Consider the following 15,419-nt stretch of genomic DNA (forward strand, 5'->3'; position numbering starts at 1 on the left):
TGAGAGCCGGTTAGTTTAAACCGACGGGTGACGGCCGACGGATTGGGAAAAGCCCAACATTTCCAATTGGCCCAATCAACCAAATCATTCACCCTAGTCCAATTCTAGGCCCAATCCGATTCAAAGTTGAATTAGGACTCTTTATTGAATTATAGACGTAATGCAGTGTTTTGTAGAGCTTTTATGAAATATTACATAAACAGAGAAAGGTGACAAGGCTCCGAGCCTTTGGATTTTTTATTTTTTATTTCAAGAAGTTTTATAGTATCTATTATTTAAATATAATTCAAACATATTTTTATCCTTTTTTTTGTGTTTAAAACCGAGAAAAATATTCACACTTCACATTTAATCACGAAGACTGCATATGATATTCTGGTAAGCAGATATTCATTGAATCTTGGAACATCGATGTAAGCGAATGAATCTATTTTAAGAAAACCCCGAAATGCATAAGGGGTTTGGTTTGGTTAATTTTCAAAATGCAATTTATTTTTTAGTATATTATAGTAAACAACTTATTACTATGGTCACTATTGTCCATCTTGTCTTGGCTCTTCTGGCTATTCACGGAATTTAGTTGATGCGCTAATTCGTTTGGTACTTTATTTTGGCATGTGACTCACCTAGAAGGTTTTAAAAAACGCAAAGTGACCAAGCTCAAAATTTTCGAACTTAGGTTCTAAAAATTATTAAAAAATAAATTACAATTACAATTAATAATATTTTCCTACATAGTTATAAAATAATATAATTAAATTAAATTCATTATACAACAAAACTCGAAATAATCAATAGATGAGAGAAATAATTTTAAACTTTAGGAATTAAAAATAATACGATACGGCCATAGGGGTGGAATTATTAAGGTAGTACCAACAAGTGATCTACTTTTAGAATTTTGGGTGGGTGGAATTGTGAAATTTCATTTATAGAATCTCTTTCCGAATAACTTTTGTTTTTTTTTCCTTCCATTAAAAAATTACAAGTATGATGAAATATTTATTCTTTTTATCAAAAGTCACGACAACTTCAATACACAAAAAATTAAATACAAGAATTTAATTTATCAAAATTTCATCATACATTAAATAAAAAATTTTGCGATAAAATAACAAAATATCACGATATTATTATTATAAATATCGTTGTACACGATATTTGTTGTACTTATAGCATTTTTTTATTTTTAAATCACGTAATAAACAAACGTCACAATTCGATAATAAGAATAATTTTTACATGACAATCTTATCTTAAATAACTTTTTCATATATTTTTTTTCTTTATCGATTATCATATAGTTTAGTCCCCTTTCTACGTGTAGAATACAAAATCAAAACAAAAACAAAGCGACACGGACCATTTCTTTTTGAACACGAGTATAGAGAACTTTTAGCTTTATCTTCAATTTCCAAAATTCTGCATATTACACCCCAAAATGTCAAGGTTAATTTCCCAAAAGATCATATTAACTCCGTAAATTTCAGTAAAAAAATGTTTTAATTTTCAAATTTCCAAAAACTACTTCCGAACTTTTTGTGCTAAAAACGATTATGATTATGCTTTATTCAAAAGTTGTTGCACGATTAGGATTGGACGTCGAGCTCCATTCGAATTCGATCGGAATATTCAATTTCAAGAATCGAAGATCGAGCTCGACTCATTAAAATATCGAAATTTGTCATAATCAAAATAACGAAAATAAACAAGTTATCATTTTTCTTCATTAAATAAAGAACAAAAAAAATATAAAGGTTGATTTAGAATTGGGAAAAAAAGAGTGGTGGAAAAGTGGGGATGATTAGGCATGAAATAGAAATGGGATCCCCGAGGTGGGAAAAAGAAGGGCACACCCAAAAAATAAAACGGACCAAAACACTAAATACGGGTTGGGTTCTTTTCCCCACAGCAGATCCGAGAAATGCGTTGATGCGTCTCCCACTTTTCCCCTTTCCCCCAACTCGCTTCTCTTTCCAACGTTTCACCCACGCGTCCCCTTTTAAATTAATGCTTTTACTTTCTTGTTTGCTTGCATGTTTTTTTATTTATTTTATAAGTAAGTTTGCTTACATGTTTAAATACTTTGAGTCTCGAATAAAATTGAATTCGATCTCAAATATATATATATATATATATAAATTATTTATATTTAGATCGATTTGATTATTTTGAACTCCTAAATCCTAATCAAAGATTACCAACAATCGAACACGAGTGTCACAATTTGAACGCCTTTAGCAATATATGTTTACGTCTTTATATCGATGAGTTTATACTCATTAATATGTATGGAATCAAACGATGCATATATCACCAGAATCAAAACAACAATTTTCGAATAGAACTGAAAAAATCAACTGATTAGATACTAAACGCTACCCTCGTCCTGATTATAGAACACAAAATCGAAAAAAAAAATCATTAAAAAAATAAATTATAAACAAACTCCCCAGTTTATCTCTGTTTAATTCATTCAATAGAGCATATAGGAATAAAAGAGTGGAGAAAAGTATCTCTAAATATAATATAATTTTATATGTTCGAGAATTGATACCCAAACGAAAAAAAAAGTCATCTACATGATAGAAACCGAGATAACATATGTTAAATGCGAACCAATTCTTGATAGTATTCATATATAAATGATGAATTTCACATAAATGAAGGACGACCATGGACTAAAAAAAAAAAGAAGAAGGAAACCTCAAACCACGTACAAAAATTAAAATGTTGGTATTTGAAATACATTGGACAAAGATTGATGGGTGGGTGTAATGATTGGAGCGTGGGAGCAACGCAGATGAAAAGAAAAGAAAAGAAAAAGGCATAGGAAGACAAATGGCCCCAGCAAGTGTTTAACACAGCTCATTTTTAGCTTGGCATCTTTTTAACACAGTACCACTGTACACTACACTACACTACACTAGTAGTAGCCCCCAGAACACAGTCCACCCCTCTCCCCCCACCCCACCCCACCCACCTTCCCCTGTCCTGTCATTTCCACCACAATTCTGAATCATCACTCAGCCACCCTCGCACCTCCCCATGTCCCCACTGTTGTTATCTTCCCTTGATTTTTTTACCCAAATGTTATGTTATGTTATGTAATTATATTATTATTGTATTTATATACAGGAATTCTACTCCCCCAACTACTATATAATACATTATTTTTCCCCTGTTCATCTGCCCTTGAGCTATGGGGAAACAGTGAAGAGTACCCTTTTTTGCTATATATTTTCACTCTTGTGCTTTGACCCAAGAAGGGATCTTGAGGGAAGAATGAGGAGTTGAGGTTATTGGGGTGTTTTCTGATTCGAAAATGGTGAAGAGATGAAGGAGAGACAGAGGTGGCAGCCGGAAGAAGATGCTCTCCTCCGCGCGTATGTCAAGCAGTATGGTCCAAAGGAATGGAATCTCATCTCGCAGAGAATGGGGAAGCCTCTTGATAGGGACCCCAAATCTTGCCTCGAGAGGTGGAAGAATTACCTCAAGCCTGGGATAAAGAAGGGGTCGCTCACACCGGAGGAGCAGAGTCTGGTCATTTCTCTGCAGGCCAAGTACGGGAACAAGTGGAAGAAGATCGCCGCAGAGGTGCCCGGCCGCACCGCCAAGCGGCTGGGGAAGTGGTGGGAGGTGTTCAAGGAGAAGCAGTTGAAGCAGCTTCAGAAGTCGCAGAAGGGTAATCAGGAGTACGGCAATCCTCCGGGAGTCTCCGTCGCGAACGGCAGCGTGTCGCCGGAGAAAGCCGCTCAGGGGAAGTACGATCATATACTGGAGACGTTCGCGGAGAAGTACGTGCAGCCGAAGCTCTTCGCTTATCAGTCCCCGTCGACGATTCTCATGCCTGGGACTCTACCGCTTCCCGAACCACCGCCGATTCTCTCCCTCGGATCGACGGCGGCGACGGCCACGGACACCGATCCAGTGAATCCCGTTTCCGGCACAGGAGCTGGGCTTCTTCCGTGGATGAATATGAATAACACACCGACAACAACGTCGTCTCTGACATCATCTTCCTCCACTCCGTCCCCGTCTGTAAGCCTGACGCTCTCCCCTTCCGAGCCGGCGGTCCTCGACCCTGCCCACCCCGACACCGTCACCCAGTCCCGGTTCTTCCCGGTTCAGCAGATGGGCACCTTGATTCAACTCTGCAAAGATCTGGACGAAGGGAAAGAAAACTGGATGCGGCACAAGAAAGAAGCGACTTGGAGACTGAGCAGGCTGGAGCAGCAGCTGGAATCGGAGAAGGCGCGGCGGAGGAGGGAGAAGACGGAGGAGATAGAGGCGAAGATAAGATGCATAAGGGAGGAGGAATCAGCTTTCTTGAGCAGAATGGAAGGAGAATACAGAGAGCAACTGAATTCATTGCAGAGGGAGGCTGAAGCCAAAGAGGTGAAGCTAATGGAAGCATGGTGCAGCAAACACTTGAAGCTGGAGAAGGTGCTGGAGCAGATTGGGATACATGCCTCCAATGGGTTTCTCCATAAATGAGACAAGATTCTGTACTTGCTAGTCCCAATCATCACATATAATGCTCCAGGATTGTTCATATGTTATCAGATTTTGATACTCTCGTGTTAATGGAATTCCGACAGTGGCTACATAAATGTTATTGCGAGTCTTGTTATGAAATCGTATATTATGAAAATGTAATAAAATCACCTTTTTCATGTCATGCGAATGAATGAATTTGGTGTAATCGATTCTTTGGACTTTGTATGCATACAGTGGAGGGGGCGACGAATTCAGCCCCAACTCAATGAAACTCGCAACGCGAATTACTTTGTAGTTTGGAATTGTAAATAATTGTTTAAGGTTTATTAGATGTGATAACCTAACAAGCAAGTCGTTGTAGTATAGTGGTGAGTATTCCCGCCTGTCACGCGGGTGACCCGGGTTCGATCCCCGGCAACGGCGTTTTGTTTTTTACGCATGGAAACTTAAAACGAGAAAATTGGTTCTCATAATTCTTTTTTATTTTATTATTTTTTTTTTTTTGCCTTCACGGGATCATAACTCACTTTTAAATAAGCCTAATATACAAAAGAATTCTTTAATGTTACTCGGTCTGCTGTCTTGAAAAAAATTATTCTTTTTCTTCTTCATTTTTTTTAGAAAGAGTTTTTTTAAAAAAAAAAAGAAAATATAGTCTTTATAATTGATAATATTTCAAATTCAACTTCAAAATTAACCATAGCATAAAAATCAAAAAAGAAAATCTAGTCTTTATAATTGATAATATTTCGAATTCAACTTCAAAATTAACCATAGCATAAAAATCATTATTTAACTTGATTTTGTCTTATAATGATGAGAATTTTATCATCATATTATAATATGTACCATAACATAAAAAAAATATTTATTTAGCTCAATTTTGTCCTATAATAATAATAATTTTATTTATGATTAAAATGAATTTAATCATAAATTCACGTGTGATTTAAATGCAACACAATTTGTAACTTCTTCTCCCAACGACGTCATGTTTCCGAATGAAATATTAATACTCCATTAAAAAAAAGAAAGTTCAGTAAATGATATAACAAATAAAAATCTCAAGTGAACATGTTGCAAGGGGCTAGTAATAATGAAATATCGTGCCTGAAAGTTTCCACAATAGAAGATAAATTTTATATATTCCTATTCAATGAGGTAGAACTTTAAAGTTGAAACTTCCTCTCATTTTTAATCCAAAATTGTCCTTGAAGCTACAATACATGCCGTACCTATAAAGTTAGGACCTTCAATAAACCTCGGGAAACATCTATAGCAAGGCCAGAAGAACTAAATAGGTGATAATCAACAGCAAGCTTGTCTACAGAAGACCGCTTTCACTTGTGGTAAAGGTAAATGAAACTGAAGATAAAGAATCCAGCCATCTGCAGTCATCAATTATCGTAGCTAAGTGAAAATGTCGAAACAATTGCCCGTTGAGGACATAAAATTTCAAAAATAACACAGCCCAAATTGAGAGAGAGACAGAGGGAGAGAGTTTACCATGGAGAACGAAGCACCATAGTAAGGGAACGCTGTGACGATAAACCTCTCGTATTCATTGTGTCTAAAAGGTCGTACAGGAATCTGCAGTACAACGAAAAACCTCATATATGGCTCCAGCAAGTGATATTTAAACACCTTAAACAGAATCTCTCAGCATTGAGCATACAGCGTAAACAACTCTATCTACTCTCACTGGATATTTTAAGATGTTTTTATTGCAAGCTGAAGTGATATCTTTGTGACAAACAACAGTTATCAATCATGTTAGCTCGTCTTTTAACTTCTAAATCTGGTAAGTTTGCAAATCGCATGGGTAAAAACTCCCAAAATACTAAGATATAAAAATACCTGCTTGGAAAGAGATAAGCTAGCATATCCCAGCCTCTGATATTCAATCTTAAACTGGAAAACTCCATAGACATCAGGTACCTTGAATGAAGTGTGATACTTCCCCTGCAGCGATTCACATATACAAGATATGAGTACACAGTGTTCATTAGAGAGTTTGATGTACATATGTATTGAGAAACCTACCTTCTGATCTGTTGACAATGTTTTCAATACGTACGGGCTCATCATGTAGAACTGCACTTGGACGTCATTTGCAACATATGGTACCCAACTAGTACCGGACCACTCAAAGATTTCAACAGAAAATTCCTAGAAGATATTACTAATCGTCAAAAAATTTTGTAATATTCAGAAGAAACCATTCAGGTGGATCGGGTAAGTCAGTTATTTTATTGACTGGTAGAGTTTAAAAGACAATGGTAGTAAAAAAAGGTAACAAGGTTTTAGCACTTAAAAATTTAGAATTACCAGGTCATCATTGATCCGATACATTTGAGGCTCTTCTGTTTCACCAACTTTGTTGTGTTTCATGTTGACAGCCTAAAGCATGAATGAACAAAAAAAGTTCCAAATTGTTTGACTGTTGAAAAATGGATCCTAAAAATCGAAGAATGCTATCACCATTAAAATAAATAACCTTAAGATGACCCCTTTCATGAAAGATCCATTTGCTAAGTTCAGTAACAAACTGTTCATTTCCAGATTTTACATATCTGTCCACATACATCACATTTTCTGTTAGTTGAAAGGCAGCAACATAAGCATCTTCTAACTTGTTGAACAACAGACGGAAATATTATGCTCCTCCATAGCAAAACATGAAAATGACAACCACACCTCTTTAAATGGAAATTTGCAGGAAACAATACATTTCATAACCTAACAAAAACAAGGATGACACAGGAATTCTTTTTGTGTCATAATAATCAAATATAATTATGCAGTGATTATATGACTCCATTATTCTGATAATACAATAATCCTCAACTCAACTAACACAAGATTGTATAAATGCTACATCAGGCATAAAAACATAACTTTGTAATATGACATGATAAAGCAGATCGAATGATTACATCGGCATTAATTTACATAAAGAATTCAACAGGTCATTCGGCTTTTTAGACGAAACACGCAAACAAGGCGTAAGACAAATAAATAGTGCTATTGCACATAAATACACTCACTTGTTCAAGTTTCCGGCCTTTTGCACCCCTGATCTGAACAACCTGGTGCAACAAAAAAAGAATTCTTACTGCAAAAAAAGAGCTTACTCAAGCAATTCGAAGAACTAATTCTTATATAAAAGACATAATATATACGCAAAATTAACTTCACAGCAAAGCATACCTGTTGCTAAACATGTTTAATGAGCCAGAGATCATAATCCGTGCATTATTTCTAGCCTGTAATGCATAATTTTATGTTATGCTAGATATATGTTGGAGGAAAAAGTATGAACCGCATATTGATGCAATTTTAAATGTATCCTAACACAATAGTTGATGAGCATTTATCGAACAAGGCAAAATATGAAAAATAGATATAACTAACCTGTACAATTGAAACTAGAGAGATAGCAGTTCCGGTAAGCGATGGTGGACTAGACAATTTCAAGTTTGGATTAGCAGAGTATGCAGAAGCAGATGCGGAAAGAACCTTCAAAACCTACAAATTGCATTAGGAATAACAGTGGAGAAGGTTATTATCGAAAACCTATCATCAGTCAATGTTCACCCCAATATTTGTTCCATGAACTATAGTGGTGAAAAAAATACAAAGGCAAACATAATAATATTCGATATTACCAAGCTATTTTCTGGATTCAGTGAATGCCCAATACCTTTGAAAAGCACAGGGGCCTGTTTTGCAAATACCAATCATTGCGAAAGATCAGATAAGTTAAGTTGAAGCATAAATACACAAACCACATATGGCAGATACATAGTCAAGCAATGCACATTTATGAAACCAGCATATGCAATAATGCATGCACCAGTCACATGCCCCTCAATAACCATCCCCTCATTTTTGCACTCCATGAAACATCAGATTGAATAAAAGTTCATCTGAAATATAGTAATAAACACATTAACAGTTACAAATGTGTGAGGAAGTTACAAAATCCTGAAATGCATGCCCGTGACACCAGAATATGTTCAATAAAAAATCATACCAGTCATTCAATTATAAAAACTGACCTCGATCTTTTTAGTTCCCAAAATAACATCAGATTGAATAAAATCGTCAGCTGCAATTAGCGTGTGGTCTCCCTCAGTTTCTGAGACAGCATAACTAGAATGATCTATGACCATGCTGGTGGGAGCCTGTACAATAGTGCAAACTCATAAACATCATATATATATATATATATATATATATATATATGAAAGTGCAGGTTAACTAGCCGGTATATTGATGCATTACATCACAATGCACAACTAGGAAGATCGCAAAGACATCCAAAGGGGAGTCAAGTGTTCAGTGCATCATAAATAAGCAAAAATTATCTTCCTTGCCAAGTGCTTACCTATTGATTATCTAAAGTAATGATAAAAAAACCGAGCTTTCTAGCCAGGCCCCACGCTGACGAGGTAATTATATTAAATATATTCTCTGATCTTTTTTTAATGAAGACACAAGCATTAAAAGGCAATAAGAAGGTTGATTTATGAGCGTTCCTTTTTTCTATTAGAACTAGCACTGCTATGGTTTCAATTACATAAACTAAAACTCTACTGCGCAAGCATATGGACTGGCAGAATGCGTGCATTGCAATGCAAATATTAAAATTTTTACTTGATGACTGTATGTTCATGTACTCGAAAATGTCAGTGATAAATAACAATGAAGAACCATGGATGCTGCAAAAAGGGTTTCCGGGGTCTGACAGCATGAAAATATGAGTCAAAATCCAAGGAAATCGGATTTTAATCAAACAAATCTCAATCTCATTAGCTTGCTTTCAAGTAAAAGTTCATGCGCCAGCTTATTCTGCAACATAAAATCTAAAACAAAGAAGAAGCAGAATCACCCACCTCATCGAAATCCACTCCACATTCAGCAGCAATGTTACGGATCAAATCGGAAGCATTTGAATCCGCAGCCAAAATCAAATCATGCCCCGAGTCAACAAAATCCAAAACCGCCTCCACATCCAACGACCCTCCAAACCCTACACGAATCTCTCATAAATTAAAAAAACAAAACAAAAGTTAAAGAAAAAATAGAACCCGATCAAATTCCCTCCAATCCACCGATCATACAAACCAATCAAACTTACTGTCAATAGAGGGAGAGAAAACGATGAGACCGTCGTACAAATACTGGCCATAGCGCTTGACGGCGATGGTGGGATCATCCGCGACCTTGAAATCAACGACGTAGCCGCGGGATTGAAGGGACGAAAAGAACAGCGAGTGGGACGATTTAAGCGACAGATCGTCGAGCAATACCAGAATGCGGCGATCGGTGGGACGGTCCGGAGAGAATGAAAAGCTGCGGAAAGGGAAAATTGAAAGAAGATTCAGAATCAAGAGGAAAATGTGGGAGGATTTTGATCCTGCCATTGTATTTGTTCTTGTGAGGGTTTAGGGCGAGGCGACGCGAAGACTTGAGGTTGAATAGTTGACGAATGGAAGTGTGACTGTGGCAGTGTGGGGGGGGGGGGGAGGTCTTGAACGAATAAGAGTACAAATTTTGGGTGCATTTGTAATTAGGGGAAATGTGAGGGTTAAAGGAAGGTTTCTGCCATCGCCTTTCAATTTCAATCAAATGGATTTGTTTATTTTTTATTTTTTGAAATAACTTACCATAGATGTTGAAAGAAGTCAAGTTTTACAACATCAGTAAGCCATGATGGATGGTAAACAACCGTTGAAAAATTCAAAAGATAATGAAGAACTAATAACTCCTTGAGCCAAATGATAAACAACTCTTTTTAGTCGATCGCCGCATATGTTTGATGGAAATAAACCCAGGGGTAGAAAATAGCGATCGAATCTCAATCAGTATCGCTCCTTTCGGACCAAGAGTCTCTGATTGTCGATCCACAACACACACCACTAAAAGAGAGTCCAAAAAATGTAAACATTGGTGAAACCTCGGTTCAAGCAAAAATCCATCCCAAAGCTAATGACTACTCCAAAACAGATCTTCGATGTTGAATCACACTAGCTTTCGCACCCCAAACAAAACTGTAATTATCCCTCACCACGGCCCCCACACTAGATGAATTGTTCATAGTATTGTAGCTCGCATCAACATTTAAACGCAGCTGTCCTGGAGATGGGGGTTGCCAGTTGGTAGTTGATATCTTCTTGCATCTGTACAACATCATCACAAGATCTTAATCTCATATTAGCGCATCGCAATGTTTCCCAAAGAAAAAATACTCGATCAATACTGATCTCAAGCTTTTGCTGCATGTTTGTATGTACCCTCTTGCAAACTTTCTACCCGTCCAAGCCATCATAGCAAAAGCCTCAACCTCTTCCCTAGAATATGTGATCGAAACAAGTAAACCACAATCAATGGATTGTTCTTGAGAACAAAACATTTTTGTTCTATTTCTTCTATTAATAATGACAATACCATTAGATTTGAGTTATACATCGATATCAACGATGTATATTCCATTATCTCATTTCTTGAATCAAACAATAAAAAAATTACAACTAGCAAAAACGATATCGAAAATCACATGAAAAACACTAAAGTTATACTCCGTGATTTATTTGAGTTATGAAACTAAAATTTAGCATAAATAATTTAAAAAAGTTTTACAATGAATAATAAAATAAGTAATTGTTTGGAAAGATAAATTCAATAATTAGAAAAATTGTATTTTTATTCTTTTATATTTATATTTGTCTAGCTCTTTGCAACATTGATCATCTATGTTATAAAATTTTAATTTTAGTTCGTCATCTTTATTTTTTTCCCTGTAATTTTAATAATTTCCCCTTATTAGTCAAATTTTTGCCGTAAATCTCCTGTTCGACCCAATTTATGACATAAATATTACTTCTTATGCTAAAAATATTACTTCTCAATGTAAACAAGAATCACACAATCCGTCTCACGAATATAAAATCATGAGATTGTCTCACTCACTAATATATGTTCACATGATATTAACATAAACACGATACATACAATATCTCATGGACTTCAAAAATGATTAAATCCCTGAAAAAGAGAGCCAAAGTTTGATAGATCCAAAATCACGTGACATTTGAGTCAAAGGCGAAACAAAGGATAAACCAGTAATTAAAACAAATTCCAATAAAGCGTGGGGGCAAAGCCCCCCTCGTGAGCGATATATGTCCCATTTTCAGCCTCTTCAATCATTCACGCTAACTCAACACGCACAGAGAGAGAAACAGAGAGAGAGCCGCCGCGTGAGCCACTAGAAATGACGGCGGGAGGTTCATCGACGGGGCGGCTGCCGACATGGAAGGAGAGGGAGAACAACAAGAGGAGAGAGAGGAAGAGGAGAGCAATAGCCGCCAAAATCTTCGCCGGCCTTCGAGCACAGGGCAACTTTAAGCTCCCTAAACACTGCGACAATAACGAAGTCTTGAAGGCGCTCTGCGCCGAAGCTGGTTGGCTTGTTGAGGAAGATGGCACCACTTATCGCAAGGTTAATTCATAGTTGCTGTTTGTCTTCTTTTTCCTTCTGCTCTGATTTTCTGTTGATATTTGAAATGGGGTCATTTGATTTTGGTATTTCTTGATTGATTGTTGGAAAATGTTCCAACCCGATTGATTATAAGGTGATTGATTAATTGATCAGGTGAACTTTTTTTGCCCGATATTCTTGAGTTAAATTACATCTCTTTATCGATTTTGGAGACATTCGTGAAGGTAAATTGGCGTTTTTTTTTTATTGTTCATCTGCAGATACATGATGATCGATTCCACCTTGTGTTATAGCCTGAAATTGAAGGATCTAAAATATGATCATTGAATGTGATGGCCTCTTGATGTTGTGCAATTGTTCAGCTGCCCTTTCTTATATTTATCATGTTTTTTCTTGAAAGTTAGTAGGCAAGTTGTATTTTTTGCTCTAATAATGGACTTTGACAATATACTTGTTATTGCTATTGGCTCACTTGATTTACTTGGACGTGCACAGGGATCCAATCGACCGGTGTCCGAGGCATCGTTGCCTCCTATGATTATGAGCTTGCCTCCATCAATCCAACCGAGTCCGAATTCGTCAGCATTCCCTAGTCCAGCACCTTCTTACCATGCCAGCCCCACAACCTCGTCCTTCCCAAGTCCATCTCGCTGTGATGGATACTCGACCTCATACAATCTCCCCATCATTCGAAAGTTATCATCTTTTTCCTCCTCCCTTCCTCCTCTTCGTATATCCAGTAGTGCCCCCATTACACCTCCACTTTCTTCTCCGACCAGAAATTCGAAACCGAAGCCGCATTGGGGATCTATTCCCAATGCTCCGCTGAATTCTTTATTCCACCCATTTTTCGCTGCTTCGGCCCCATCTAGTCCAAAACGCCCTCGTCGTTTCACGCCAGTCCCAATTCCAGAAGGTGATGAATCTGAGTTTTCTCCAGCAAATGCTGCTTGTTGGGTTAGTTTCCAGACAGCACCGGCTTCTGCTCCTCCCCTTTCACCAACTTATAACCTTGTGAAACCCGTGGCTCACCCGCATTCTCTCCAAGATACATTTGATGGTTGTGGAGAATATAGATGGAGATCCGCCACAGCAAAGAGGTCGTGTGGCCCTGAGCTCGAGTTTAGTAAGGGCACGGTTAAGGCGTGGGAGGGTGAAATAATACACGACGTTGGAATGGATGATTTGGAACTAACACTTGGGAGCAGAAAGGCTTGTGCCTAGTCTCAAAGTTGTGTGCGCTGATCAGCTAGACGCCCAATTGTGCCACATTGCTTTGAGGTATCATGCCTGCATCGTCGTAGCCGCTGGTAATCAGATATCTACACGGCTCGTCGGACGCGTTTGACAATAATCTCACCAGTTAATAATATAAGAACCATCTTTTGTATTAGGCTAGATGCCATTGCACGGGGAGATTACTCGTTTTCCCTTGTTTGTTGTTAAACTTCATTCCTCAAGAACCTGGTTTCCACAATTTGTGCCATTGCTACACAAGCTTGTAATATGGAAACTCTTGATCCTGAAATTTTAATTAAAAAAAAAGTGGTATTACTTAAAACTCCATTTTATCTTGCATTCAATTTTGTTTTCTAATAAATTTTGTACATTAACGTGCTGTTTGTTGTGAAATATTATTAGTTGATTATTCTTTTTGTTTTATTAAATCTTAAGTTTTATAAATGATTTTTGTTATGCATCATTATCTTATTTAAATATAAGATTTATTGTTTTTTGATTACTCGTCTTTATTCATTTTATTAACGAACCAATCGGTGCCTAACGAAGATATATATGTATATGTATATAATATTTTGTAGTGTAGGTTGTATAAAATAAATTGTTCACTCTCCACAAGGGCCCCTTACCATGTGATATGTTTCATGGTGCGCTTGAGTGGGTAACAAATGTGCTAGGTTGCCATCTAACAAATGGCCTTAAATTGACCACCGGTTATATCATAATAATATAAGTAACATATCCTCTTCCCATCTCTAACTAATTAAATATCAATCAATGTTTAAAAAATTAATTTTGAATGGTCGAGATAAATTCATCTTAAGATAATTAATATTTATTCATATCAAATTGTAACATTAAAAATTAATACTCACATACATGTATATATGCTTCAAAAATAATTATATATATATATAAATATATAAAGACACATACATGGGACCCCAATAATTTATTACTCCACGTGCGCGTGGGAAGTCTTAGGTATCACATTTATGTCAAGTGTCACATCTAAATTAAATTAGTGGTTCTTAAGTTGTCATTGTAGTTCTCTCGCAATATTATATTAAATTATTATATTTAGATAAATCTTATCCGGTTTTGGTGCTTAGGCAATGGGGACCCTAAACCAAGATGCTAACTTTGAGATTGGACCAATGAACAATCTATAATGTCTTGTAGCATCTCCATACTTTTTCAATACTATTATATCGATTCGATGGAACGTGTTGTGTATTTGTTCATTCTTTTTAATAATTATTTTGATTTATATTTAAATTGATGTAATATTATTATTGTAAAAAATAATTAAAGATCATATTTCAATTTAAATTGATTATATATATATATATATATATATATATATGTTTGCACATAAAAATTGGCAATTTTTGTGTGTTGTGCAGGCGTGCCAGACACGTGAGTGCCGAAATGAAATAAAAATGAAAAATAAAATCTAACTTCTAAAATCAAGCGAATGTGAGCCCTGGTTTAATCGTCGGTCTCAATTCTACCGGTTAAACGCCAAATAACATAAGGAATAAAAAAAGAAAAATCATTAATAGCAATTGAAACTTCAACATTACTACTAGAAATTTGAAAATGACAAGTGTTTGCCATAAAACAAAATAAAAGATGTTGCTGAAAAGCTCGAGGAACTACGAAATATTACTGAAAATATGTACTGGAAATCTAGAAAAATACAAGAAAAATGATAAAATTTTGAAAATATGCAGAAATATGCTGAAGAATTCGAGCTTTTGGAGCTTGGAATTGTTGGATTGTTGGTTGTTCTCTTGTGTTCTGCATGAATGCATCTTTTATATGCTGGTTCCCGAGTCAGTTTCTCAACTGCTCACCTCCACTAGCCCCACTACTTGCAGCACTAACAGCCCCATTAACAGCTTCACTAACTCTTAACTGCTTTGATTTAGTCTTTCTCTCACTCTTTCTCAGCTTGGTTCCCCGAGTGCCTAAGGTTCCCCGAGTGCCCAACTTCACCATCCCACTACTTGTAACTGTTTTGACTTGGTCTTCTCCTCTTTCTCTGCTTGATTCCTCGAGAGTCAATCCGGTTCCCCGAGTGCAGTAGTGGGTCTTGAAAGTTGTTGACCAATTCTTTGCAGTTCCTGTAACTTTATTGGGCTTTAATTCACCGAGATCTATCATTAAATTT

The 15,419-nt window shown here is 36.5% G+C and overlaps 3 protein-coding genes and 1 non-coding gene across 4 annotated transcripts; 3 read left to right on the top strand and 1 right to left on the bottom strand.

Annotated features, from left to right (window-relative positions):
* The first annotated feature begins 3,045 nt into the window (after positions 1–3,045).
* LOC140864422 (transcription factor AS1) lies at positions 3,046–4,613 on the top strand. The gene has a single exon (XM_073268598.1). It carries the CDS (start codon positions 3,337–3,339, stop codon positions 4,495–4,497), a length of 1,161 nt encoding a protein of 386 aa, XP_073124699.1. The 5' UTR covers positions 3,046–3,336; the 3' UTR covers positions 4,498–4,613.
* A 238-nt stretch (positions 4,614–4,851) lies between these two features.
* Positions 4,852–4,923, top strand: TRNAD-GUC (transfer RNA aspartic acid (anticodon GUC)). Its single transcript has one exon. It is a non-coding gene; the product is annotated as a tRNA-Asp (tRNA).
* A 694-nt stretch (positions 4,924–5,617) lies between these two features.
* Positions 5,618–10,021, bottom strand: LOC140863356 (dolichyl-diphosphooligosaccharide--protein glycosyltransferase 48 kDa subunit-like). Its single transcript, XM_073266725.1, has 13 exons — positions 9,644–10,021; positions 9,399–9,535; positions 8,562–8,687; positions 8,169–8,222; positions 7,915–8,028; positions 7,711–7,766; positions 7,548–7,589; positions 6,998–7,073; positions 6,829–6,900; positions 6,544–6,669; positions 6,358–6,462; positions 6,007–6,090; positions 5,618–5,888 (listed from the first exon to the last, which is right to left on the bottom strand). Exons 1-13 carry the CDS (start codon positions 9,927–9,929, stop codon positions 5,841–5,843), a joined length of 1,326 nt encoding a protein of 441 aa, XP_073122826.1. The 5' UTR covers positions 9,930–10,021; the 3' UTR covers positions 5,618–5,840.
* A 1,642-nt stretch (positions 10,022–11,663) lies between these two features.
* LOC140863697 (protein BZR1 homolog 1-like) lies at positions 11,664–13,558 on the top strand. Its single transcript, XM_073267298.1, has 2 exons — positions 11,664–12,004; positions 12,500–13,558. Exons 1-2 carry the CDS (start codon positions 11,777–11,779, stop codon positions 13,226–13,228), a joined length of 957 nt encoding a protein of 318 aa, XP_073123399.1. The 5' UTR covers positions 11,664–11,776; the 3' UTR covers positions 13,229–13,558.
* The last annotated feature ends 1,861 nt before the right edge of the window (positions 13,559–15,419 follow it).

This window comes from Henckelia pumila, chromosome 4 (genome assembly GCF_033568475.1).
Source record: "Henckelia pumila isolate YLH828 chromosome 4, ASM3356847v2, whole genome shotgun sequence".
In the NCBI taxonomy this organism is placed as follows: Eukaryota; Viridiplantae; Streptophyta; class Magnoliopsida; order Lamiales; family Gesneriaceae; genus Henckelia; species Henckelia pumila.

Coding starts and splice junctions, on each gene's coding strand:
- LOC140864422 (XM_073268598.1), top strand. CDS start 3,337: ATGAAGGAGAGACAGAGGTGGCAGCCGGAAGAAGATGCTCTCCTCCGC.
- LOC140863697 (XM_073267298.1), top strand. CDS start 11,777: ATGACGGCGGGAGGTTCATCGACGGGGCGGCTGCCGACATGGAAGGAG. Junction 12,005..12,499: donor ATGGCACCACTTATCGCAAG/GTTAATTCATAG, acceptor GGACGTGCACAG/GGATCCAATCGACCGGTGTC.
- LOC140863356 (XM_073266725.1), bottom strand. CDS start 9,929: ATGGCAGGATCAAAATCCTCCCACATTTTCCTCTTGATTCTGAATCTT. Junction 9,536..9,643: donor TTTCTCTCCCTCTATTGACA/GTAAGTTTGATT, acceptor AGATTCGTGTAG/GGTTTGGAGGGTCGTTGGAT. Junction 5,889..6,006: donor ATGGTGCTTCGTTCTCCATG/GTAAACTCTCTC, acceptor TGATGACTGCAG/ATGGCTGGATTCTTTATCTT.